This window comes from Salvelinus alpinus, chromosome 24, assembly GCF_045679555.1.
Source record: "Salvelinus alpinus chromosome 24, SLU_Salpinus.1, whole genome shotgun sequence".
Classification (NCBI taxonomy): domain Eukaryota; kingdom Metazoa; phylum Chordata; class Actinopteri; order Salmoniformes; family Salmonidae; genus Salvelinus; species Salvelinus alpinus.
In genome coordinates, this window is record NC_092109.1 from 34,117,592 (window position 1) to 34,141,117 (window position 23,526).

At 48.7% G+C, this 23,526-nt stretch overlaps 1 protein-coding gene across 2 annotated transcripts in view; it reads left to right on the forward strand.

Annotated features, from left to right (window-relative positions):
* LOC139552701 (short transient receptor potential channel 5-like) overlaps window positions 1-23,526 on the forward strand; it is a 98,096-nt gene that overhangs the window by 34,427 nt on the left and 40,143 nt on the right. For both annotated transcript variants that reach the window (XM_071364693.1, XM_071364694.1), the window contains 7 exons: window positions 10,550-10,984; window positions 11,209-11,526; window positions 11,733-11,936; window positions 16,310-16,646; window positions 16,901-17,040; window positions 18,242-18,564; window positions 21,646-21,841. In XM_071364693.1, coding sequence (XP_071220794.1) covers window positions 10,595-10,984; window positions 11,209-11,526; window positions 11,733-11,936; window positions 16,310-16,646; window positions 16,901-17,040; window positions 18,242-18,564; window positions 21,646-21,841 — 1,908 coding nt within the window. In that variant the 5' untranslated portion in view covers window positions 10,550-10,594. The remainder of the gene's footprint in view (window positions 1-10,549; window positions 10,985-11,208; window positions 11,527-11,732; window positions 11,937-16,309; window positions 16,647-16,900; window positions 17,041-18,241; window positions 18,565-21,645; window positions 21,842-23,526) is intronic.

The following is a 23,526-nucleotide window of genomic DNA, read 5'->3' on the forward strand; positions in this document are numbered from 1 at the left end:
TGGGCATAGCAATGAAACATCAGTAGGAAGTATCCATGTCCTCTCCAGTGGTTCTCTTCACCTAAAGGCGGGCAGAACCACTCTAGCAGCTCACAAGACTTCAGAAGTGCAGTGAATCGGTTGCGTTCACCTTGACATTACCGAGCACCCACAGCTGGTTCCATTCTACTTCCTCATGTATTTAATCTCCCCTGATTTACACATCCTGCACAGTTAATAGAATATCCTCGTTTCGGGTTTTGAAAAACAATCAAGTCATTTTCAGTATGTTACTGTGGCCTCTATGTATAGAAGTACACTTTAAAAAAGGGTTCCAAAGGGGTTCTTTGGCTGTCCCCTTAAGATAACTGTTTTTTGGTTCCAGGTAGAACCCTCTGTGGAAAGGTTTCTAACTGGAACAAAAAGAGTTCTTCAAAGGGTTCTCCTATGAGGACAGCCAAAGAACCATTTTAGGTTCTGGATAGCACCTTTTTAGAGTTTTAAGTGATAATGGTAGATATATATATTTAACATGATTGAAGCAGCACTGCCCTCAGTCTTGCTGTTGGTTGAAATCATAGAGATAGATAGAGGACCGTAGATGGATATAACCTGTTTTAGCATGGACATTGTCATTGAGGGCTCCTAACTTTTAAGGTAGTTCCTAAGATGAGTCCTTTATTTAACTCTATGGTTGAAATGCACTCGAGAGAGAAAAATAAACTCATGAGAGGCCAATCCATTGTAGGCTATTTGTCTTGTGGTAATTGGAGTGTGGTGTGGTGCAGAAGTGTGGTCTGTGCATCAGTCACCACAGTAATGAGAAGCTGTGCACATGGACGATCAACACCATGCCTCACAGTCTAATATCACCCATCACTTTACCACTCTGGTCACCACACTAATTAGGTTACAGTATACCAGGAGCATATATAATAATAATTATAATAATAATATGCTGTAAGATGACACACTAGATAATAAGGAGTCATTTAGGTTTCTTTTAAATCAAATAAATTCAGACTTTATTTGTCACATGCGCCGAATACAACAATGCAGTTCAAAAAAGAGTTAAGAAAATATTTACTAAATAAACTAAAGTAAAAAATTATAAAAAGTAACACAATAAAATAACAATAACAAGGCTATATACAGGGGTTACTGGTACCGAGTCAATGTGCAGGGTACAGGTTAGTCGAGGTAATTTGTACATGTAGTATATACCAGGCGGTGTTAAAGGAAGGCCCAAAACATTGTCACTGGTACCGAGTCAATGTGCGGGGTACAGGTTAGTCGAGGTAATTTGTACATGTAGGTAGGGGTGAAGTGACTATGCATAGATAATAAACAGCAAGTAGCAGCAGTGTAACAACAAATGGGGGAGGGGGGGGGGGGGGGGGTTCAATGTAAATAGTCCGGTGGCCATTTGATTAATTGTTCAGCAGTCTTATGGCTTGGGGGTAGAAGCTGTTAAGGAGCCTTTTGGTCCTAGACTTGGCGCTCCGGTACCCCTTGCCGTGCGGTAGCAGAGAGAACAGTCTGTGACTTGGGTGACTGGAGTCTTTGACAATGTTTTGGGCCTTCCTTTAACACCGCCTGGTATATACTGTAGGTCCTGGATGGCAGGAAGCTTGGCACCAGTTATCTACTGGGCCATACACACTACCCTCTGTAGCGCCTTACGGTCAGATGCTTAGCAGTTGCCATACCAGGCGGTGATGCAACCGGTCAGGATGAGGGGGAAAAGGTGTTGTCGTGCCCTCTTCACGAATGTCTTGGTGTGTTTGGACCATGATAGTTTGTTGGTGATGTGTACCAACTCTCGACCCGCTCCACTACAGCCCCGTCGATGTTAATGGGGGCCTTTTCGGCCCGCCTTTTCCTGTAGTCCACAATCAGCTCCTTTGTCTTGCTCACGTTGAGGGAGAGGTTGTTGTCCTGGAACCACACTGCCAGGTCACTGAACTCCTCCCTATAGGCTGTCTCATTGTTGTTGATAATCAGGCCTACCACTGTTGTGTCGTCAGCAAACTTAATGATGGTGTTGGAGTCGTGTTTGGCCACGCAGTCGTGGGTGAACAGGGAGTACAGGAGGGGACTAAGCACGCACCCTTGAGGGGCCCCAGTGTTCAGAATCAGTGTGGCAGACATGTTGTTGCCTACCCTTACCACCTGCGGGCAGCCTGTCAGGAATTCCAGGATCCAGTTGCAGAGGGAGGTGTTTAGTCCCAGGGTCCTTAGCTTAGTGATGAGGTTTGTGGGCACTATGGTGTTGAATGCTGAGCTGTGGTCAATGAACAGCATTCTCACGTAGGTGTTCCTTTTGTCCAAGTGGTAAAGAGCAGTGTGGAGTGTAATTGAGATTGCGTCATCTGTGGATCTGTTGGGGCAGTATGCAAATTGGAGTGGGTCTAGGGTTTCCGGGATGATTCTGTTGATGTGAGCCATGACCAGGCTTTCAAAGCACTTCATGGCTTCCGACGTAAGTGCTACGGGGCGGTAATCATTTAGGCAGGTTACCTTCGCTTCCTTAATAACACAGAGCACGGTTTGGTCACTGTCGGTGGGCCTTGATTGTGTGTGGGTTTGTATGAATGTGTATTGAGTGTTTATAAGTGTGTATGAGTTTGTGAGTATAAGGAGAAACCACGGTAACCCTGTCTCATTCCAGTAAATAATGTTGAATAAATCATGGACCTGTGACCCCAGAAGTCCCCCCAGAGGCGTAACTCTGTTGGTTATTTGTAACAGCAAGCTCTAGAACAACTATCTGATAATGGAGGGGGACAACAGACATCATTGACTTTAGAGTTAATATTTTATAGGGATGTGAATTGAGATTGTAAAGGAGGTGATTGATGTAATTGCTTTGACCGGTTTTAGTCCTCTCCGTTAGAAAGACAGATAGGGGATGTGTGCTAGAGCTGGGCATAAGGTTGGCTTTGCTTGGTTCACCTACATTTAATGCTAAATATTGCCCACATTGAAAAACTGTGCACTCTGTGCACTGCAGCTGCCAGCCTGGTCTGTTGAAGAGATATAGAACAGCATGAGCGTTTGAGCACAGTAGATATTAACCAGCCATGTTGGAACGATGCTACCAAAGCTTATCACAAAGGAATAATAATAATGCTTAGTATTAGATATGATGGCTGTATTACACATTGGAGGTTGTTGTTGGTATTCTGGGATATGTCTTATTAGTTGTCACTATACATATTCCTCCTCATTTACAACTGACGCAGGAATGCATTTCCAAGGTGACAATTTGGTGCGAACACAATCTAACTGTCACGTATACTCCCTCTCTCTGGGGCTCTAGGTCACCAGGCTGCTCATTATTACGCACACCTGTCACCATCGTTGCGCGCACCAGCACCTCATCAAACTCACCTGGACTTCATCACCTTCTTGATTACCTTCCCTATATCTGTCACTCCCTTTGGTTCCTTCCCCAGGCGTTATTGTTTCTGTTCCGTTGTTTCATGTCTGTGCGCTGCTCGTGTTTCTTGTTTTGTCCATGTTCATCTATTTATTAAATGATTCACTCCCTGAACTTGCTTCCCGACTCTCAGCGTACACGTTACAGAATAACGCCTCACCAAAGGGGAGCATCAGTGTTTTTGTGTCAGTAGGTGACGTCGGGTCTGGGTGCCGCTGCCGGAGCAACTGAGGATGCCTCAGCCGGCTCATCAGGCTTCCATGCCTCAGCCGGCATGTCAGGTTCACAAGACTTGGTTGGCCGGTCAAGCATGTGTTGCCGAGTCTACAGAGGATGCCTCAGCTAGCTCGGCAGGCTCCCATGCCTCAGCCGGCTCGTCAGGTTCCCGCGCCTCAGCTGGCTCGACAGGTTCCCGCGCCTCAGCAGAGGCGACCGGTCCGCTCCTGGTTCCCGGGATCGTCCATTTGGTCGGTGTCCTGCAGTTGGAGCCGCGTATCAGGGAGGGGGTACTGTCACGTGTATTCCCTCCCCAGCGCTCTAGGTCACCAGGCTGCTCATTATTACACACACCTGTCAACATCGTTACGCGCACCAGCGCCTCTTCAGACTCACCTAGACTTCATCACCTTCCTGATTACCTTCCCTAGATATGTCACTCCCTTTGGTTCCTTCTCTAGGCGTTATTGTTTCTGTGTCTGTTTCATGTCTGTGCTGCTTGTGTTTCTTGTTTTGTCCATGTTTGTTTATTTATTAAATTATTCACTCCGTGTACTTGCTTCCCGACTCCCAGCGTACACGTTCCACTAAGTATCCCTCCTCGAGATTCCTTGCCAAGAATGTTTCTGTGTGTTTGGAGTGTTCCAATCTCCATTATACCTGAGGGAATGTAATACTGGTGTAACAAGGACATAGTTAACACCAGCATGTCATCCACCTCAAAGGGTGGCTCAGTTGTATTGATTAAGTCAATGGTTGGTTCAATTACCAAGGGATCAGGGGCTAACAAGCTTGGCTTATGTACAGACATATCCACCCTCTCTGGCTGGGCTGGCCAATCACCTTACTGTGTTTGTCAAATCTAAGTGATTTGAGCAGGTCCCTAGGTAGCTGAGGTAGTGACAGTCTTGCCAAGGTCACCGTCCCCAAGAGATTAAGCTCCCACCAGCAGCACTTAAACCACCCAGTCATCCACACGCTGCAGAAAATACAGTGGAAGAGTGTTTTGTCAGCCATGGCTCAGCTTGGAGTGGACCCATATCTCCTGCAGAGGCCCTGAAGCAGGGGGCTCACTCATGCAAGACCAGGCTGAGGGAAAAGCAAGCACACTTCTCAAGTAAATTTCTCTCCCAACACCCCTCGACACCCCTTCTCCAACTTCCCTCCCATTGGGAGGAGTGTATTTGGCAGGGGATCAGCGCGATGCGCTACCCCCAAGCCTCCACTCCCTCTCCATGTGGTGAGCCATGAATATGGATGTGTGTGACTGGAGTTCCAGAGACGTCAGGCCCCGCGGGGCTGTGTGGGGCCACAGCGCTGGCTCTGGCTGGGTGGGGAATGAGAACAAGAGTGATGAGGGGGTGGCGGTCGGGTGGCAGATGGGTTATGATGGGGTGGCGGTGGGGTGGCAGATGGGTTATGAGGTGGTGGCGGTGGGGAATGAGGGGGTGGTGGTGGGGTGGCAGTGGGGTGGATGATGGGTTATGAGGGGGTGGCGGTGGGGTGGCAGATGGGTTATGAGGGGGTGGCGGTCGGGTGGCAGATGGGTTATGAGGTGGTGGCGGTGGCGGTGAGGTGGCAGATGGGTTATGAGGTGGTGGCAGTGGGGTGGCGGTGGGGTGGCAGATGGGTTATGAGGTGGTGGCGGTGGGGTGGCAGATGGGTTATGAGGGGGTGGCGGTGGGGTGGCAGATGGGTTATGAGGTGGTGGCGGTGGGGTGGCAGATGGGTTATGAGGGGGTGGCGGTGGGGTGGCAGATGGGTTATGAGGGGGTGGCGGTGGGGTGGCAGATGGGTTATGAGGGGGTGGCGGTGGGGTGGCAGATGGGTTATGAGGGGGTGGCGGTGGGGTGGCAGATGGGTTATGAGGGGGTGGCTGTGGGGTGGCAGATGGGTTATGAGGTGGTGGCGGTGGGGTGGCAGATGGGTTATGAGGTGGTGGCGGTGGTGGCGGTGGGGTGGCAGATGGGTTATGAGGGGGTGGCAGTGGGGTGGTGGTGGGGTGGCAGATGGGTTATAAGGGGGTGGCGGTGGGGTGGCAGATGGGTTACGAGGTGGTGGCGGTGGGGTGGCAGATGGGTTACGAGGTGGTGGCAGTGGGGTGGCAGATGGGTTACGAGGTGGTGGCAGTGGGGTGGCGGTGGGGTGGCAGATGGGTTACGAGGTGGTGGCGGTGGGGTGGCAGATGGGTTATGAGGGGCTGGCGGTGAGGTGGCAGATGGGTTATGAGGGGGTGGTGGTGGGTTGGCGGTGGGGTGGCAGATGGGTGCTTCTGCCTGCGGCTATGGAACCCTGACCTGTTCATCGGACGTACTACCTGTCCCAGACCTGCTGTTTTCAACTCTCTAGAGACAGCAGGAGCGGTAGAGATACTCTTAATGATCGGCTATGAAAAGCCAACTGACATTTACTCCTGAGGTGCTGACTTGCTGCACCATCGATAACTACTGTGATTATTATTATTTGACCATGCTGGTCATTTATGAACATTTGAACATCTTGGCCATGTTCTGTTATAATATCCACCCGGCACAGCCAGAAGAGGACTGGCCACCCCTCATAGCCTGGTTCCTCTCTAGGTTTCTTCATAGGTTTTGGCCTATCTAGGGAGTTTTTCCTAGACACTGTGCTTCTACACCTGCATTGCTTGCTGTTTGGGGTTTTAGGCTGGGTTTCTGTACAGCACTTTGAGATATCAGCTGATGTAAGAAGGGCTATATAAATACATTTGATTTGATTTGATAAGGTTTTATTTTTGAAATTTTATTTCACCATTATTTAACCAGGTAGGCTAGTTGACAACAAGTTCTCATTTGCAACTGTGACCTGGCCAAGATAAAGCAAAGTAGTTCGACACATACAACAACACAGAGTTACACATGGAGTAAACAAACATACAATCAGTAGAAAAACAGTAGAAAAATCTATATACAGTATGTGCAAATGAGGTAGGATAAGAGAGATAAGGCAATAAATAGGCCATGGTGGCGAAGTAATTACAATATAGCAATTAAACACTGGAATGGGAGATGTGCAGAACATGAATGTGCAAGTAGAGATACTGGGGTGCAAAGGAGCAAGATAAATAAATAAATACAGTATGGGGATGAGGTAGATTGGATGGACTATTTACAGATGAGCTATGTCCAGGTGCAGTGATCTGTGAGCTGCTCTGACAGCTGGTGCTTAAAGCTAGTGAGGGAGGTAAGAGTCTCCAGCTTTAGTTATTTTTGCAGTTCGTTTCAGTCATTGGCAGCAGAGAACTGGAAGGAGACGCGGCCAAAGGAAGAATTGGCTTTGGGGGTGACCAGTGAGATATACCTGCTGGAGCGTGTGCTACAGGTGGGTGCTGCTATGGTGACCAGTGAGCTGAGATAAGGCAGGGCTTTACCTAGCAGAGACTTGTAGATGACCTGGAGCCAGTGGATTTGGCGACGAGTATGAAGCGAGGGCCAGCCAACGAGAGTGTACAGGTCGCAGTGGTGGGTAGTATATGGGGCTTTGGTGACAAAACGGATGGCACTGTGATAGACTGCATCCAATTTGTTGAGTAGAGTGTTGGAGGATACTTTGTAAATGACATCGCCGAAGTCGAGGATCGGTAAGATGGTCAGTTTTACGAGGGTATGTTTGGCAGCATGAGTGAAGGATGCTTTGCTGCAAAATAGTAAGCCGATTCTAGATTTAATTTTGGATTGGAGATGTTTAATGTGAGTCTGGAAGGAGAGTTTACAGTCTAACCAGACACCTAGATATTTGTAGTTGTCCACATATTCTAAGTCAGAACCATCCAGAGTAGTGATGCTGGATGGTCGGGCAGGTGCGAGCAGCGATCGGTTGAAGGGCATGCATTTAGTTTTACTTGCATTTAAGAGCAGTTGGAGGCCACGGAAGGAGAGTTGTATGGCATTGAGGCGCATCTGGAGGTTAGTTAACACCATGTCCAAAGAAGGGCCAGAAGTTTACAGAATGGTGTTGTCTGCGTAGAGGTGGATCAAAGAATCCCCAGCAGCAAGAGCGACATCATTGATGTATACAGAGAAAAGAGTCAGCCTAAGAATTGAACCCTGTGGCACCCCCATAGAGACTGCCAGAGGTCTGGACAACAGGCCCTCTGATTTGACATACTGAACTCTATCAGAGAAGTAGTTGATGAACCAGGCGAGGCAATCATTTGAAAAACCAAGGCTGTTGAGTTTGTCAATAAGAATGTTGTGATTGACAGAGTCGAAAGCCTTGGCCAGGTCGATGAATATGGCTGCACAGTAATGTCTCTTATCGATGGCGGTTATGATATCGTTTAGGACCTTGAGCGTGGCTGAGGTGCACCCATGACCAGCTCTGAAACCGGATTGCATAGTGGAGAAGGTACGGTGGGATTCGAAATGGTCGGTAATCTGTTTGTTAACTTGGCTTTCGAAGACCTTAGAAAGGCAGGGTAGGATAGATATACAGTGGGGAGAACAAGTATTTGAGACACTGACGATTTTGCAGGTTTTCCTACTTACAAAGCATGTAGAGGTCTGTCATTTTTATCATAGGTACACTTCAACTGTGAGAGACGGAATCTAAAACAAAAATCCAGAAAATCACATTGTATGATTTTTAAGTAATTAATTTGCATTTTATTGCATGACATAAGTATTTGATCACATACCAACCAGTAAGAATTCCGGCTCTCACAGACCTGTTAGTTTTTCTTTAAGAAGCCCTCCTGTTCTCCACTCATTACCTGTATTAACTGCACCTGTTTGAAATCGTTACCTGTATAAAAGACACCTGTCCACACACTCGATCAAACAGACTCCAACCTCTCCACAATGGCCAAGACCAGAGAGCTGTGTAAGGATATCAGGGAAAAAATTGTAGACCTGCACAAGGCTGGGATGGGCTACAGGACAATAGGCAAGCAGCTTGGTGAGAAGGCAACAACTGTTGGCGCAATTATTAGAAAATGGAAGAAGTTCAAGATGACGGTCAATCACCCTCAGTTTGGGGCTCCATGCAAGATCTCACCTCGTGGGGCATCAATGATCATGAGGAAGGTGAGGGATCAGCCCAGAACTACACGGCAGGACCTGGTCAATGACCTGAAGAGAGCTGGGACCACAGTCTCAAAGAAAACCATTAGTAACACACTACGCCGTCATGGATTAAAATCCTGCAGCACACGCAAGGTCCCCCTGCTCAAGCCAGCGCATGTCCAGGCCCGTCTGAAGTTTGCCAATGACCATCTGGATGATCCAGAGGAGGAATGGGAGAAGGTCATGTGGTCTGATGAGACAAAAATAGAGCTTTTTGGTCTAAACTCCACTCGCCGTGTTTGGAGGAAGAAGAAGGATGAGTACAACCCCAAGAACACCATCCCAACCGTGAAGCATGGAGGTGGAAACATCAATCTTTGGGGATGCTTTTCTGCAAAGGGGACAGGATAACTGCACCGTATTGAGGGGCAGATGGATGGGGCCATGTATCGCGAGATCTTGGCCAACAACCTCCTTCCCTCAGTAAGAGCATTGAAGATGGGTCGTGGCTGGGTCTTCCAGCATGACAACGACCCGAAACCCACAGCCAGGGCAACTAAGGAGTGGCTCCGTAAGAAGCATCTCAAGGTCCTGGAGGGGCGTAGCCAGTCTCCAGACCTGAACCCAATAGAAAATCTTTGGAGGGAGCTGAAAGTCCGTATTGCCCAGCGACAGCCCTGAAACCTGAAGGATCTGGAGAAGGTCTGTATGGAGGAGTGGGACAAAATCTCTGCTGCAGTGTGTGCAAACCTGGTCAAGAACTACAGGAAACGTATGATCTCTGTAATTGCAAACAAAGGTTTCTGTACCAAATATTAAGTTCTGCTTTTCTGATGTATCAAATACTTATGTCATGCAATAAAATGCAAATTAATTACTTAAAAATCATACAATGTGATTTTCTGGATTTTTGTTTTAGATTCCGTCTCTCACAGCTGAAGTGTACCTATGATAAAAAATTACAGACCTCTACATACTTTGTAAGTAGGAAAACCTGCAAAATCGGCAGTGTATCAAATACTTGTTCTCCCCACTGTAGGTCTGTAGCAGTTTGGGTCTAGAGTGTCTCCCCCTTTGAAGAGGGGGATGACCGCGGTAGCTTTCCAATCTATGGGAATCTCAGACGATACGAAAGAGAGGTTGAACAGGCTAGTAATAGGGGTTGCAACAATTTCGGCAGATAATTTTAGAAAGACGAGGTGGTGGCGTTGGGGTGGCAGAGGGGCCCCACTAGTTCCATCTTCTATGGGCTTCTTCCCCTCTGCTGTCAGTTTCCTGGAAAAAATAACTCTTGCAGTGATCAAACAGAGAGGCCGTTTATCCTACTGATACATTCAGCTGTGTGGAGCAACATCATCGGAGGAGGCTGAAAAAATGACCGAATTAGCATGGGGCCAATAACCTGGCTTGAGCGGGAGTGGAACCCTCTATGTGAATAGAATAGAAGTCCAAGACAGGAATAAAAAACATTGCTCGCTGGGGTGTGAATTTGGCAATCCAATTTATGCTTGATCCGAAAATGTGGTCGGAGGCGCCGTATGGAGGGTGTGACGCGGAGGCACGCAGAGGCCAAATTGTGCTCCGAAATCGCATCGCCGCGCTACTCTCAAATGTACACTCTGGAGGTCTCCGTATAGCTCCACAATGACATGATTGGCTGACAGTAGGTGAGGGTGGGAAGTCCTGTATAAACACAAACTCACTTCCTTGACATCTTCCTTCACAACAGCTCTGCGCTGCTCCGCGAACCACAAAAAGTATGTTTGCTTTGACCGCATCACAGTAAATGCTGTATGGCCATACAGAGCCTTTTAGGCTATCAACACTGTCCTACTGCGCAATATGTGCAGAACAAAACAAACCAATGCTGTTCTTTGTTTGCCCCCAGATTCCAATCTCCCAGTAGGTCGTGAGTGACGCTGACTGTGTGCACATGATGAATCCCATGGCCCAGCTGTACTACAAGAAGGCGAGCTACTCACCGTACCGCGACCGCATCCCGCTGCAGATCGTGCGGGCGGAAGCGGAGCTGTCAGCGGAGGAGCGGGCGTACCTGACGGCGGTGGAGAAGGGCGACTATGCCGGGGTGAAGCTGGCCCTGCAGGAGGCGGAGATTTACTACAACATCAACGTGAACTGCCTGGACCCGCTGGGGCGCAGCGCGCTGCTCATCGCCATCGAGAATGAAAACCTGGAGGTGATGGAGCTGCTGCTCAACCACGGCGTGCACGTGGGCGACGCGCTGCTCTACGCCATCCGCAAGGAGGTGGTGGGCGCCGTGGAGCTGCTGCTGTCCCACCGCAGGCCCAGTGGAGAGAAACAGGTAAGGAGGACCTTAGGAGCACATTTCAGCTAGTTGCCTAGTCCTTACTGTAGCCCAACTAGCATGATGGTTACATGTTATGTATATGTTCTCCTGGTTATATATATGTTACGTACTATATGTTCTCCCGGTTATATACATGTTATGTAAGTTATACAGGTTATGCTCTTGCCTGGGGCATTCATTAATCCCTCTCCACCCCAACCCCCTGTTCTCTTCTCCAGGTGCCCAACCTGATGATGGATACCCAGTTCTCAGAGTTTACCCCTGACATCACACCCATCATGCTGGCAGCTCACACCAACAACTACGAGATCATCAAGCTGCTGGTCCAGCGCAAAGTCACCATCCCCCGGCCACACCAGATCCGCTGTGACTGCGTGGCGTGCGTGTCCAGCTCCGAGGTGGACAGCCTGCGCCACTCCCGCTCTCGCCTCAATGTCTACAAGACTCTAGCCAGCCCGTCCCTCATTGCCCTGTCCAGCGAAGACCCCATCCTGACCGCCTTCCGCCTGGGCTGGGAGCTGAAAGAACTGAGCAAGGTGGGGAACGAGCTCTGTCAGGATTACCAGGAGCTGTCCCAGTAGTGTTAAGGATTTATGAAGGGTTTATAAAGGGGTTTTAACTAGTTTATGACTCTTCAAGGTGGGGAACGAGCTCTGTCAGGATTACCAGGAGCTGTCCCAGTAGTGTTAAGGATTTATGAAGGGTTTATAAAGGGGTTTTAACTAGTTTATGACTCTTCCAGGTGGAGAATGAGTTCCGTCAGGAATACGAGGAGCTGTCCCAACAGTGTAAGCTGTTTGCCAAGGACCTGCTGGACCAGGCCAGGAGCTCCAGAGAGCTGGAGACCATCCTCAACCACCGTGACTACCTCAGTGAGGAGCTGGACCCAAAGGACTGCCGCGACCTGGCCAAGCTCAAACTGGCCATCAAGTACCACCAGAAAGAGGTGAGGGGGAGAGGAGAGAGGGCCATGCAGAAGATGTCTGTCTGGTATAGTGAGGGTGTCCTTAGCTGAATGGATTGGCACTGTATCAGGTGAAGTGCTCACTGGGCAGTATGCTGGCACTGTTACCTATTTCAACAAGCACATCTTCCTGTATGCTTGTGATAAAATCACTAGAGTGCCAATGATGAATTTCCATGCGTTGTTTCCTAGGATATTTCTTTATGCAGCAAAATGTCAGTTGCTGCCAGTGACAGTGGCAAAACACTTGACTAATAATAATCTAGCACACTAGAGGAAATGAACCTGACATTTGAGAAGAGAGCAGTGACTAGAAGAGATCTGTTGTAGACAATGGAAGCTTGATGGTCGAGCACTTTAATTCAAATCGTCTTGATATTGAACAGTGATAACAGGACCAATTTGAGTTGTGTCAGAAATTGTAGTCATCTCACCATCTATTTATAAAAAATATCTACAGGAATAGCATGTAGAAGTGAGTCACAGCGTTTTAAGTCTAATGAAATGAGACACAGGCAAGTCGAGAGCTTGGGTGATCAGCTGGCTTGTGTTCTCTCATTGCCAACTAAAGGGATCTATTCACAGTTTACTATACCACTGAGAATTCTGCCATTGTGCTGCTTCTTTTTGTTGGTATAAAATACATTTGGCACGCTGTCTTTCCTTCCCTTTTGTACCCCGGGAGAGGTCTGACAAACACACCCTCACATATGTGTGGGACAAACAAAAGCACACACTCATCCTCAATCACATACAGACACGCACACACTCCTCTTGATTGGAATGCTGGCATTTGGCTGCTCCTTTGTTGTGAGCTGAATACTGTATTTCTCTCTGCAGTGTAATAAATTCTCAGTCTTATCCAGCTCTGCGGGGCTGTTAAGAGAACCTAACCAACCACAGTGGGGAAAAGGCCAGGTAGAATAATCATGCCTCGGTCAGCAAGTAGGCTACAGCTCTTTCATCCTTCATCCTCAGACCCCGACAGTCAGCAACACTCTCAGTTCAGTCAGCATTTGGACATCTTATGGTTGGTTAAAGTTACCTTATTCAAAACAGCAATCATTCTAGAGGTAGATGGTTCAGAGATGAATGTAGATTATGTGCAGACAAGGACAGCACATTCACGTGGGAGTTGAGGGCCTGGTTGTCAGGGAGAATTCAGGGGACATGGGGGCGGTGGGAGGACAGCAGGGTTAAACTAGTTGAATTCAGCATGTGCATCAAATATTCACACATCAGGGAGGAGGGGGAACTACTGTTTGGACTTGATAGAATCAGCTGCTCTGCTGGGACTGGTTACCCAGCATGCCACAGTTAGTAAAGTCGTTAAAATCGGGACGTTGGTCTCTCATCCCTATGCATCCACAATCAAATCAAATCAAACTTTATTTGTCACATGCGCCGAACACAACATATGTAGACCTTACCGTGAAATGCTTACTTACAAGTCCTTAACCAACAGTGCAGGTCAAGAAAGAGTTAAGAAAATATTTATCTAATAAACTAAAGTAACAAATGATAAAAAGTAACATAATAAAGTAACAATAGCGAGGCTATATACTGGGGGTACCAGTACCGAGTCAATGTGCAGGGATACAGGTCAGGTGAGGAATTTGTACATGTAGGTAGGGAGAAAGTGACCATGCATAGATAATAAACAGCAAGTAGCAGCAGTGTAAAAACAAAGGGGGGGGTGTCAATGTAAACAGTCCAGGTGGCCATTTGATTAATTGTTCAGCAGTCTTATGGCTTGGGGGTAGAAGCTGTTAAGGAGCCTTTTGGACCTAGACTTGGCGTTCCGGTACAGCTTGCCGTGCGATAGCAGAGAAAACAGTCTATGACTTGGGTGACTGGAGTCTTTGACCATTTTTTGGGCTTTCCTCTGGGCCGTCGATGTTAATGGGGGCCTGTTCGGCCCGCCTTTTCCTGTAGTTCACGATCAGCTCTTTTGTCTTGCTCACATTGAGGGAGAGGTTGTTGTCCTGACCTCCTCCATACAGTCTAATCATTGTTGGTGATCAGGCCTACTACTGTTGTGTCGTCAGCAAACTTAATGATGGTGTTGGAGTCATGTTTGAACAGGGAGTACAGGAGGGGACTAAGCACACACCCCTGAGGGGCCCCATTGTTGAGGATCAGCGTATTAGACATGTTGTTGCCTACCCTTACCACCTGGGGGCGGCCCGTCAGGAAGTCCAGGATCCAGTTGGAGAGGGAGGTGATTAGTCCCAGGGTCCTTAGCTTAGTGATGAGCTTCGTGGGCACTATGGTGTTGAAAGCTGAGCTGTAGTCAATTAACAGCATTCTCACATAGGTGTTCCTTTTGTACGGGTGGGAAAGGACAGTATGGAGTGCAATTGAGATTGTGTCATCTGTGGATCTTTTGGAGCGGTATGTGAATTGGAGTGGGTCTAGGGTTTCCGGGAGGATGCTTTTGATGTGAGCCATGACCAGCCTTTCAAAGCTCATGGCTACCGACATGAGTGCTACGGGGCGGTAATCATTTAGGAAGATTATCTTCGCTTCCTTGGGCACAGGGACTATGCTGGTCTGCTTGAAACATGTAGGTATTACAGACTCGGTTAGGGAGAGGTTGAAAATGTCACTGAAGACACTTGACAGTTGATCGCGCATGCTTTGAGTACAGGTCCTGGTAATCCGTCTGGCCCCGTGGCTTTGTGAATGTTGACCTGTTTAAAGGTCTTGCTCTCATCGGCTACCTAGAGCGTTATCACACAGTCTTCCAAAACAGCTGGTGCTCTCATGCATGCTTCAGTGTTGCTTGGCTCGAAGCGAGCGTAAAAAGCATTTCGCTCGCTGGTAGGCTCGCATCACTGGGCAACTCGCAGCTGGGTTTGCCTTTGTAGTCCATAATAGTTTTCAAGCCCTGCCACATCCAACGAGCATCAAAGCCAGTGTAGTAGGATTCAATCTTAATCCTGTATTGACGCTTTGCTTGTTTGATGGTTCGTCTGAGGGCATAGAGGGATTTCTTATAAGCGTCCGGATTAGTGTCCCGCTCCTTGAAAGTGGCAGCTCTAGCCTTTAGCTTGATGCGGATGTTGCCTGTAATCCATGGCTTCTGGTTGGGATATGTACGTACGGTTACTGTGGGGTAGACGTCGCCGATGCACTTATTGATGAAGCCGATGACTGAGGTGGTATTCTCCTCAATGCCATTTGATGAATCCCGGAACATATTCCAGTCTGTGCTAGCAAAACAGTCCTGTAGCGTAGCATCCGCGTCATCTGACCACTTCCGTATTGAGCGAGTCACTGGTACTTCCTGCTTTAGTTTTTGCTTGTAAGCAAGAATCAGGAAGCTTGAATTATGGTCAGATTCGCCAAATTGAGGTCGGGGGAGAGCTTTGTATGCATCTCTGTGTGTGGAGTGAAGCTGGTCTAGAGTTTTTTTCCTCTGGTTGCACATGTGACATGCTGGTAGAAATTAGGTAAAACTGATTTAAGTTTGCCTGCATTAAAGTCTCCGGCCACTAGGAGCGCCGCTTCTGGATGAGCATTTTCTTGTTTGCTTATGGCCTTATACACCTGGTTGAGTGCGTCTTAGTGCCAGCATCGGTTTGTGGTGGTAAATAGACGGCTACGAATAATATAGATGAGAAGTCTCTTCTTAGATAGTGTGGTCTACAGCTTATCATAAGGTACTCTACGTCAGACGAGCAATACCTAGAGACATCTTTAATATTAGACATCGTGCACCAGCTGTTAGTGACAAATAGACACACTCCCCCGCCCCTCGTCTTACCAGATGTAGCTTCTCTGTCCTGCCGGTACATGGAAAATCCCTCCAGCTCTATATTATCTGTGTCGTCGTTCAGCCACAGCTCTGTGAAACATAAGATATTGCAGTTTTTAATGTCCCGTTGATAGTATAATCTTGATTGTAGGTTATCCATTTATTTTCCATTGATTGCACGTTGGCCAATAGAACGGATGGCAGTGGAAGTTTACTCACTCGCCAATGAATTCTCAGAAGGCAGCCCGACCTCCGCCCCCTTTTTTTTCCTGTGCTGTGTCAAGGTCAGAGGTCATATGTGGGAGGTTAGCTCCAGGTACTAACACAGGGAAGTTAGTTTTACTGCAGGAAAGTTGGCGAGAGCCTGGGACTTTACGTAGTACACATTGCCTTTATATCTGAAGCACTACGTGGCAGAAGCATATTAAAGATATGTACGATATCCACCCCGGTATGCTTCTATTGTATTCGATTTTTGGAATTTCTTGGTGGTTGGACGTACAACACTCTGTACAACACTGGCCCAGTCTGATACTATTGTTTTGATTTCCCTTATGGATCTTCTTCCTGTATCTGTCACTGTCTTCCTCTCCAGTTTGTGTCCCAGCCAAACTGCCAGCAGCTCCTGGCCACCCTGTGGTATGACGGTTTCCCGGGGTGGCGCAGACGCCACTGGGCGGTCAAGCTGGTCACCTGCTTCACCATCGGCCTGCTCTTCCCCATCTTCTCCCTGGTCTACCTGCTGGCCCCCAGGAGTGCCCTGGGCCTCTTCATCAAGAAGCCCTTCATCAAGTTCATCTGCCACACAGCCTCCTACCTGACTTTCCTTTTCCTCCTCCTCCTGGCCTCCCAGCGCATCGTGAGAACAGACCTGCACGTCCAGGGCCCACCGCCCACCGTGGTGGAGTGGATGATCCTTCCCTGGGTGCTGGGTGAGCAGAGGGATGGGGTGGGGGGCGAAAAGATGACTGGGGAGAGCTAACTTTATCGTTAGAAACCACTCTAACAGGTTCTAACGTGTAATTGGGTGGATATTGAGAAATGCAATGCTGAATTTTGCTGCAGTTAATCTGTTTCTGATTTGGACTAGTTAAACGTTTACACTGTAAAACTATTGTGACAGGTGCCATTAATTGCAGTGTGCAATGTCACATGCCTTACTGACTGACACCTGTCTGCCCTTAAGGCTTTATCTGGGCTGAGATAAAGGAGATGTGGGATGGCGGTTTCACTGAGTACGTCCATGACTGGTGGAACCTGATGGACTTTGCCATGAACTCTCTCTACTTGGCCACTATCTCACTGAAACTAGTTGCTTACTTCAAGGTACGTGTATTTTTTCAAGATGAGTTGATGCTATTGTGAGGGTTAAGAAATTCCTGTCTATTTATTCTTGCCAACATACACATTCCAACATAACCGTGGCCTTCTGACATGTAGCTAACAGTACTCTCTCTGCCTCTCTCTTGTCTCCACAACAGTAAAACAGCTCTCTCTCTCTCTCTCTCATCTCCATAACAGCTCTCTCTCTCTCTCTCGTCTCCACAACAGTACAACAGCTCTCTCTCTCTCTCGTCTCCATAACAGCGCTCTCTCTCTCGTTTCCAATACAGCGCTCTCTCTCTCTCTCGTTTCCAATACAGCGCTCTCTCTCTCTCTCGTCTCCATAACAGCGCTCTCTCTCTCTCTCTCTCTCTCTCTCTCTCTCTCTCTCTCTCTCTCTCTCTCTCTCTCTCTCTCTCTCTCTCTCTCTCTCTCTCTCTCTCTCTCTCTCTCTCTCTCTCTCTCTCTCGTCTCCACAACAGTACAGCAGCTCTCTCTCTCTTGTCTCCACAACAGTACAGCAGCTCTCTCTCTCTCGTCTCCATAACAGCGCTCTCTCTCTCGTCTCCAATACAGCGCTCTCTCTCTCTCTCGTCTCCATAACAGCGCTCTCTCTCTCTCTCTCTCTCTCTCTCTCTCTCTCTCTCTCTCTCTCTCTCTCTCTCTCTCTCTCTCTCTCTCTCTCTCTCTCTCTCTCTCTCTCTCTCTCTCTCTCTCTCTTGTCTCCACAACAATACAACAGCTCTCTCTCTCTCTTGTCTCCACAACAGTACAGCAGCTCTCTCTCTCTTGTCTCTACAACAGTACAGCAGCTCTCTCTCTCTTGTCTCTACAACAGTACAACAGCTCTCTCTCTCTCTTGTCTCTACAACAGTACAACATCTCTCTCTCTCTCTTGTCTCTACAACAGTACAACAGCTCTCTCTCTCTCTTGTCTCTACAACAGTACAACAGCTCTCTCTCTCTCTTGTCTCTACAACAGTACAACAGCTCTTTCTCTCTCTTGTCTCTACAACAGTACAACAGCTCTTTCTCTCGTCTCCACAAGAGTACAACAGCTCTTTCTCTCGTCTCCACAACAGTACAGCAGCTCTCTCTCTCTCTCTCTCTCTCTTGTCTCCATAACAGTACAACAGCTCTCTCTCTCTCTCTTGTCTCCATAACAGTACAACAGCTCTCTCTCTCTCTCTCGTCTCCACAACAGTACAACAGCTCTCGGCCGAGGGAGGAATGGGAGATGTGGCACCCAACGCTGATAGCCGAGGCCCTGTTTGCTATCGCCAACATCTTCAGCTCCCTGCGCCTCATCTCCCTGTTCACAGCCAACTCCCACCTGGGGCCTCTGCAGATCTCCCTGGGACGCATGCTGCTGGACATCCTCAAGTTCCTCTTCATCTACTGCCTGGTGCTGCTGGCCTTCGCCAACGGGCTCAACCAGCTGTACTTCTACTACGAGACCAAGGCTTCGGACGAGCCCAACAACTGCAAGGGCATCCGCTGTGAGAAGCAGAACAACGCCTTCTCTACGTGAGTCATCTGAGACCCTTTGTCCTGGGGATATGAGAACGGAGAAAGACAAATACTGTGTAGTGACAAAGGAGGGCTTTGGATAAACAGAAAGAAGGGTGTATAAAGAGATGGACGGGACCAGTACATTCTGAGACAAGGAAGGGAGTGGAGAAGTAGAAGGAGGGTAGAGGGAGGAGGGTAGAGGGAGGAGGGTAGGGGTAGGAGTGTAGAGGGAGGAGGGTAGAGGGAAGAGGGTAGAGGGAAGAGGGTAGAGGGAGGAGTGTAGAGGGAGGAGGGTAGAGGGAAGAGGGTAGAGGGAGGAGGGTAGAGGGAAGAGGGTAGAGGGAGGAAGGTAGAGGGAGGAGGGTAGAGGGAAGAGGGTAGAGGGAGGAGGGTAGAGGGAGGAGGGTAGAGGGAGGAGGGTAGAGGGAAGAGGATAGAGGGAAGAGGGAAGAAGGTAGAGGGAGGAGGGTAGAGGGAAGAGGGAGGAGGGTAGAGGGAGGAGGGTAGAGGGAAGAGGGTAGAGGGAGGAGGGTAGAGGGAGGAGGGTATAGGGGGGAGGGTAGAGGGAGGAGGGTAGAGGGAGGAGGGTAGCTGAAGGAGGGTAGAGGGAGGAGGGTAGAGGGAGGAGGGTAGAGGAAGGAGGGTAGAGGGTAGAGGGAGGAGGGTAGAGGGAGGAGGGAGGAGGGAGGAGGGTAGAGGGAGGAGGAAGGAGGGTAGAGGGAGGAGGGTAGAGGGAGGATAGAGGGAGGAGGGTAGAGGAAGGAGGGTAGAGGGAGGAGGGTAGCTGAAGGAGGGTAGAGGGTAGAGGGAAGAGGGTAGAGGGAGGAGGGTAGAGGGAGGAGGGTAGAGGGAAGAGGGTAGAGGAAGGAGGGTAGAGGGTAGAGGGAGGAGGGTAAAGGAAGGAGGGTAGAGGGAGGAGGGTAGAGGAAGGAGGGTAGAGGGAGGAGGGTAGAGGGAGGAGGGTAGAGGAAGGAGGGTAGAGGGAGGAGGGTAGAGGGAGGAGGGTAGAGGGAAGAGGGTAGAGGGAAGAGGATAGAGGGAAGAGGGAAGAAGGTAGAGGGAGGAGGGTAGAGGGAAGAGGGAGGAGGGTAGAGGGAGGAGGGTAGATGGAAGAGGGTAGATGGAATGTATATGGATGATGGTAGAGGGAGGAGGGTATAGGGGGGAGGGTAGAGGGAGGAGGGTAGAGGGAGGAGGGTAGCTGAAGGAGGGTAGAGGGAGGAGGGTAGAGGGAGGAGGGTAGAGGAAGGAGGGTAGAGGGTAGAGGGATGAGCGGTAGAGGGAGTATGTATGGATGGATGATGGGTAGATGGATGGAGGAAGGAGTGTAGAGGGAGGATGGTAGAGGGATGATATACTGGAGGATGGTAGATGAAGTGAGTGTATAGGGATGATGGGTAGCTGAAGGAGGGTATAGGGTAGAGTGAAGACTGTAGAGGGAGGAGGGTAGAGGGATGAGGGTAGAGGGAATAGGGTAGAGGAATGAGTGTATACGGAGGAGCGGTAAAGGAATGAGCGGTAGACGGAGTAGTGTAGACGGAATGAGTGTATAGGGATGGAGGGTATAGGTAGGAGGGTAGAGGAATGGAGGGTAGACGTATGACGGTAGAGGGAGGTAGGGTAGAGGGAAGAGGGTAGAGGGAAGAGGATAGAGCTGGAATAGGGAAGACGGTAGAGGGTAGTAGGGTATGAGGGTAGAGGGAGTACTGTAGACGGAGGAGGGTATAGGGAGGAGGGTATAGGGAGGAGGGTAGAGCTGAAGAGGGTAGAGGGAGGAGGGTAGACGGGAGGAGGGTAGAGGGAGGAGGGTATAGGTGGGAGGGTAGAGGGAGGAGGGTAGAGGGAGGAGGGTAGCTGGGGAGGGTAGAGGGAGTAGTGTAGACGGAGGAGCGGTAGAAGAATGGAGTGTAGACTGTAGAGCGGAGGAGGGTATACGGGAGGAGGAAGGAGGGTAGACGGGAGGAGGGTAGAGGGAAGAGGGAAGAGGGAGGATAGAGGGAGGAGGGTAGAGGAAGGAGGGTAGAGGGAGGAGGGTAGCTGAAGGAGGGTAGAGGGTAGAGGGAAGAGGGTAGAGGGAGGAGGGTAGAGGGAGGAGGGTAGAGGGAAGAGGGTAGAGGAAGGAGGGTAGAGGGAGGAGGGTAAAGGAAGGAGGGTAGAGGGAGGAGGGTAGAGGGAGGAGGGTAGAGGGAGGAGGGTAGAGGAAGGAGGGCAGAGGGAGGAGGGTAGAGGGAGGAGGGTAGAGGAAGGAGGGTAGAGGGAGGAGGGTAGAGGGAGGAGGGTAGAGGGAAGAGGGTAGAGGGAGGAGGGTAGAGGGAGGAGGGTAGAGGAAGGAGGGTAGAGGGAGGAGGGTAGCTGAAGGAGGGTAGAGGGAGGAGGGTAGAGGGAGGAGGGTAGAGGAAGGAGGGTAGAGGAAGAAGGGTAGAGGGAGGAGGGTAGAGGAAGGAGGGTAGAGGGAGGAGGGTAGAGGGAGGAGGGTAGAGGAAGGAGGGTAGAGGGAGGAGGGTAGAGGGAGGAGGGTAGAGGAAGGAGGGTAGAGGGAGGAGGGTAGAGGAAGGAGCTTGAAATAAATTGAGAGAGGAGGAGAATATGAAGAGATGTAAATAGACAGAACTGTTTGGGAAGAGGAGCAGGAAGAGGGTGGCAGGTACAAAACAAGGTCTTATACTCCAATACCTATTACAATAGAAAAGCCCTTTTCATTTGTCCCGATGTTTCACAGAGAAACTTACAGTATACACATAATCCTCTCCCTCTCCCGTAATGAATAAAATATATTGCAGTGCACTAAATCTCATTTGCTTCCTCCAGCCCCTGAGTCATTCTGGAGAATGAGCAGTTTGTATCTCTCGCCTCCATCTGTTTTTGGAGGTTTTAGTGGTTCATTGAGTTACTGTAATGCAAAATATCAGTTTAGGATTCAAAGGCTTCTGCTGTCTGGATTTCTAATCCTTGCTCTTTGTTGGCAACCCTGCATTTGCAGCTTACAGGACTATGGTAATCGTTTCTGGCTCATCAAAGTCCAAATAAAGGGTTTTGTAGAAAAACACAAAACTCAAAGAAAGTCTCCCTCTGTCTCTGTATCGTGTTCTTTCCCAGGCTGTTTGAGACGCTGCAGTCCCTGTTCTGGTCGATATTCGGCCTGCTCAACCTGTACGTGACCAACGTGAAGGCACGCCATGAGTTCACAGAGTTTGTGGGAGCCACCATGTTCGGTACCTACAACGTTATCTCCCTGGTGGTGCTGCTCAACATGCTCATCGCCATGATGAATAACTCCTATCAGCTCATCGCTGTGAGTCAGACACACACACACACACACACACACACACAGCTGTCTGCTAGCTCCTGTATGACGGGAACTCACATCCCACTGGTTACACACTGGTTGAATCAGCGTTGTTTCCACGTCATTTCAATTCAATTACGTTGAACCAACGTGGAATAGACATTGAATTGACGCCCAGTGGGATGGCCATCTTTTTTTGTGGAGTTCTTGCTGGTGCGTATGGGTAAAACCGAATAATGATCACTGCTTCTGCTGCATGCTGAGCATGCGTGTCTTGCAGTTGATCTCCAGAAGTTATGCAAGGCGTCTCTCACTCTCTGCAGGAATAAGAACCGGATGAGTAATTGTCATAAAATATATTGTAGATCATGAAGGTTTTATTGAAGGTGATAGTTTTTACCTCAGAGAGTCTGTATTTTTCTGGTGCTGCATCACACAGAGACATATTATTGTCCTTTATTTTCCTCCGTGTAACCTTTCTGCCAGAGCTTTATGTAAGACGAGGATAGAGGCCTTCCGCCCATGTATCACTCTCCCTGGGAGCTGTGGGAAAAAACCTAAGTACACAACACACACACACACAGGTCCTTTGATCAACCAACCAAACCCTCACCCCTCCACTCAGACAACAGCTCATTGCCTGAGGCACATCTATGGAAGGGGAGACAGGATGTAACTACAGGATGAGGAAACAAGTATTTTTGCCCTGCTATTAAGTGGGTTGTCATCACTCTCAATGATAATAATGGTGACTGAATAGGATTTAAGAGTTTCAATTCTGCTAGTGAATACTCAACCTCCTTTAACTTCTCTAGGATAGGGGGCAGCATTTTCACTTTGGATGAATAGCGTGCCCAGAGTGAACTGCCTCCTACTCTGTCCCAGATGCTACTATATGCATATTATTATTACTATTGGATATAAAACACTCTGAAGTTTCTAAAACTGTTTGAATTATGTCTGTGAGTATAACATAACTCATATGGCAGGCAAAAACCTGAGGAAAAATCCAAACAGGAAGTGAGAATTCTGAGGCTGGTCGATTTTCAACTCATCGCCTATTCAAATCCCAGTAAGATATGGATCTGTTTGCACTTCCTACGCCTTCCACTAGATGTCAACAGTCTGTAGAACGTTGAATGAAGCCTCTACTGTGATGTGGGGCTGGATGGGAGGTGTTTCAGTCAGTGGTCTGGCAGAGAGCCAGTTCCTGGTCAGGCGCATTCCACATGATATCGCCTTGCGTTCCATTACTTCTGTAGACACAAAGGAATTCTCCGGTTGGAAAGTTATTGAATATTTATGATAACAACATCCTGAAGATTGATTCTCTACTTAGTTTGACAAGTTTATTCGACCTGTAATATAACTTTTTTAAGTTTTTGTCCGACGTTATGCGGGACCTGCGCGAGCGTTTGGACATGTGTACTAAACGTGCTAGCAAAAGTAGCTACTTAATGGACATAATTAATGGACATTATCGAACAATACAACAATTTATTGTGGAAGTAGGATTCCTGGGAGTGCATTCTGATGAAGATCATCAAAGGTAAGGGAATATTTATGATGTAATTTTGTATTTCTGTTGACTCCAACATGGCGGAGAAATGTTGTTTATATTTGAGCGCCGTGTCAGATTATTGCATGGTTTGCTTTTTCCGTAAAGTTTTTTTGAAATCTGACACAGCGGT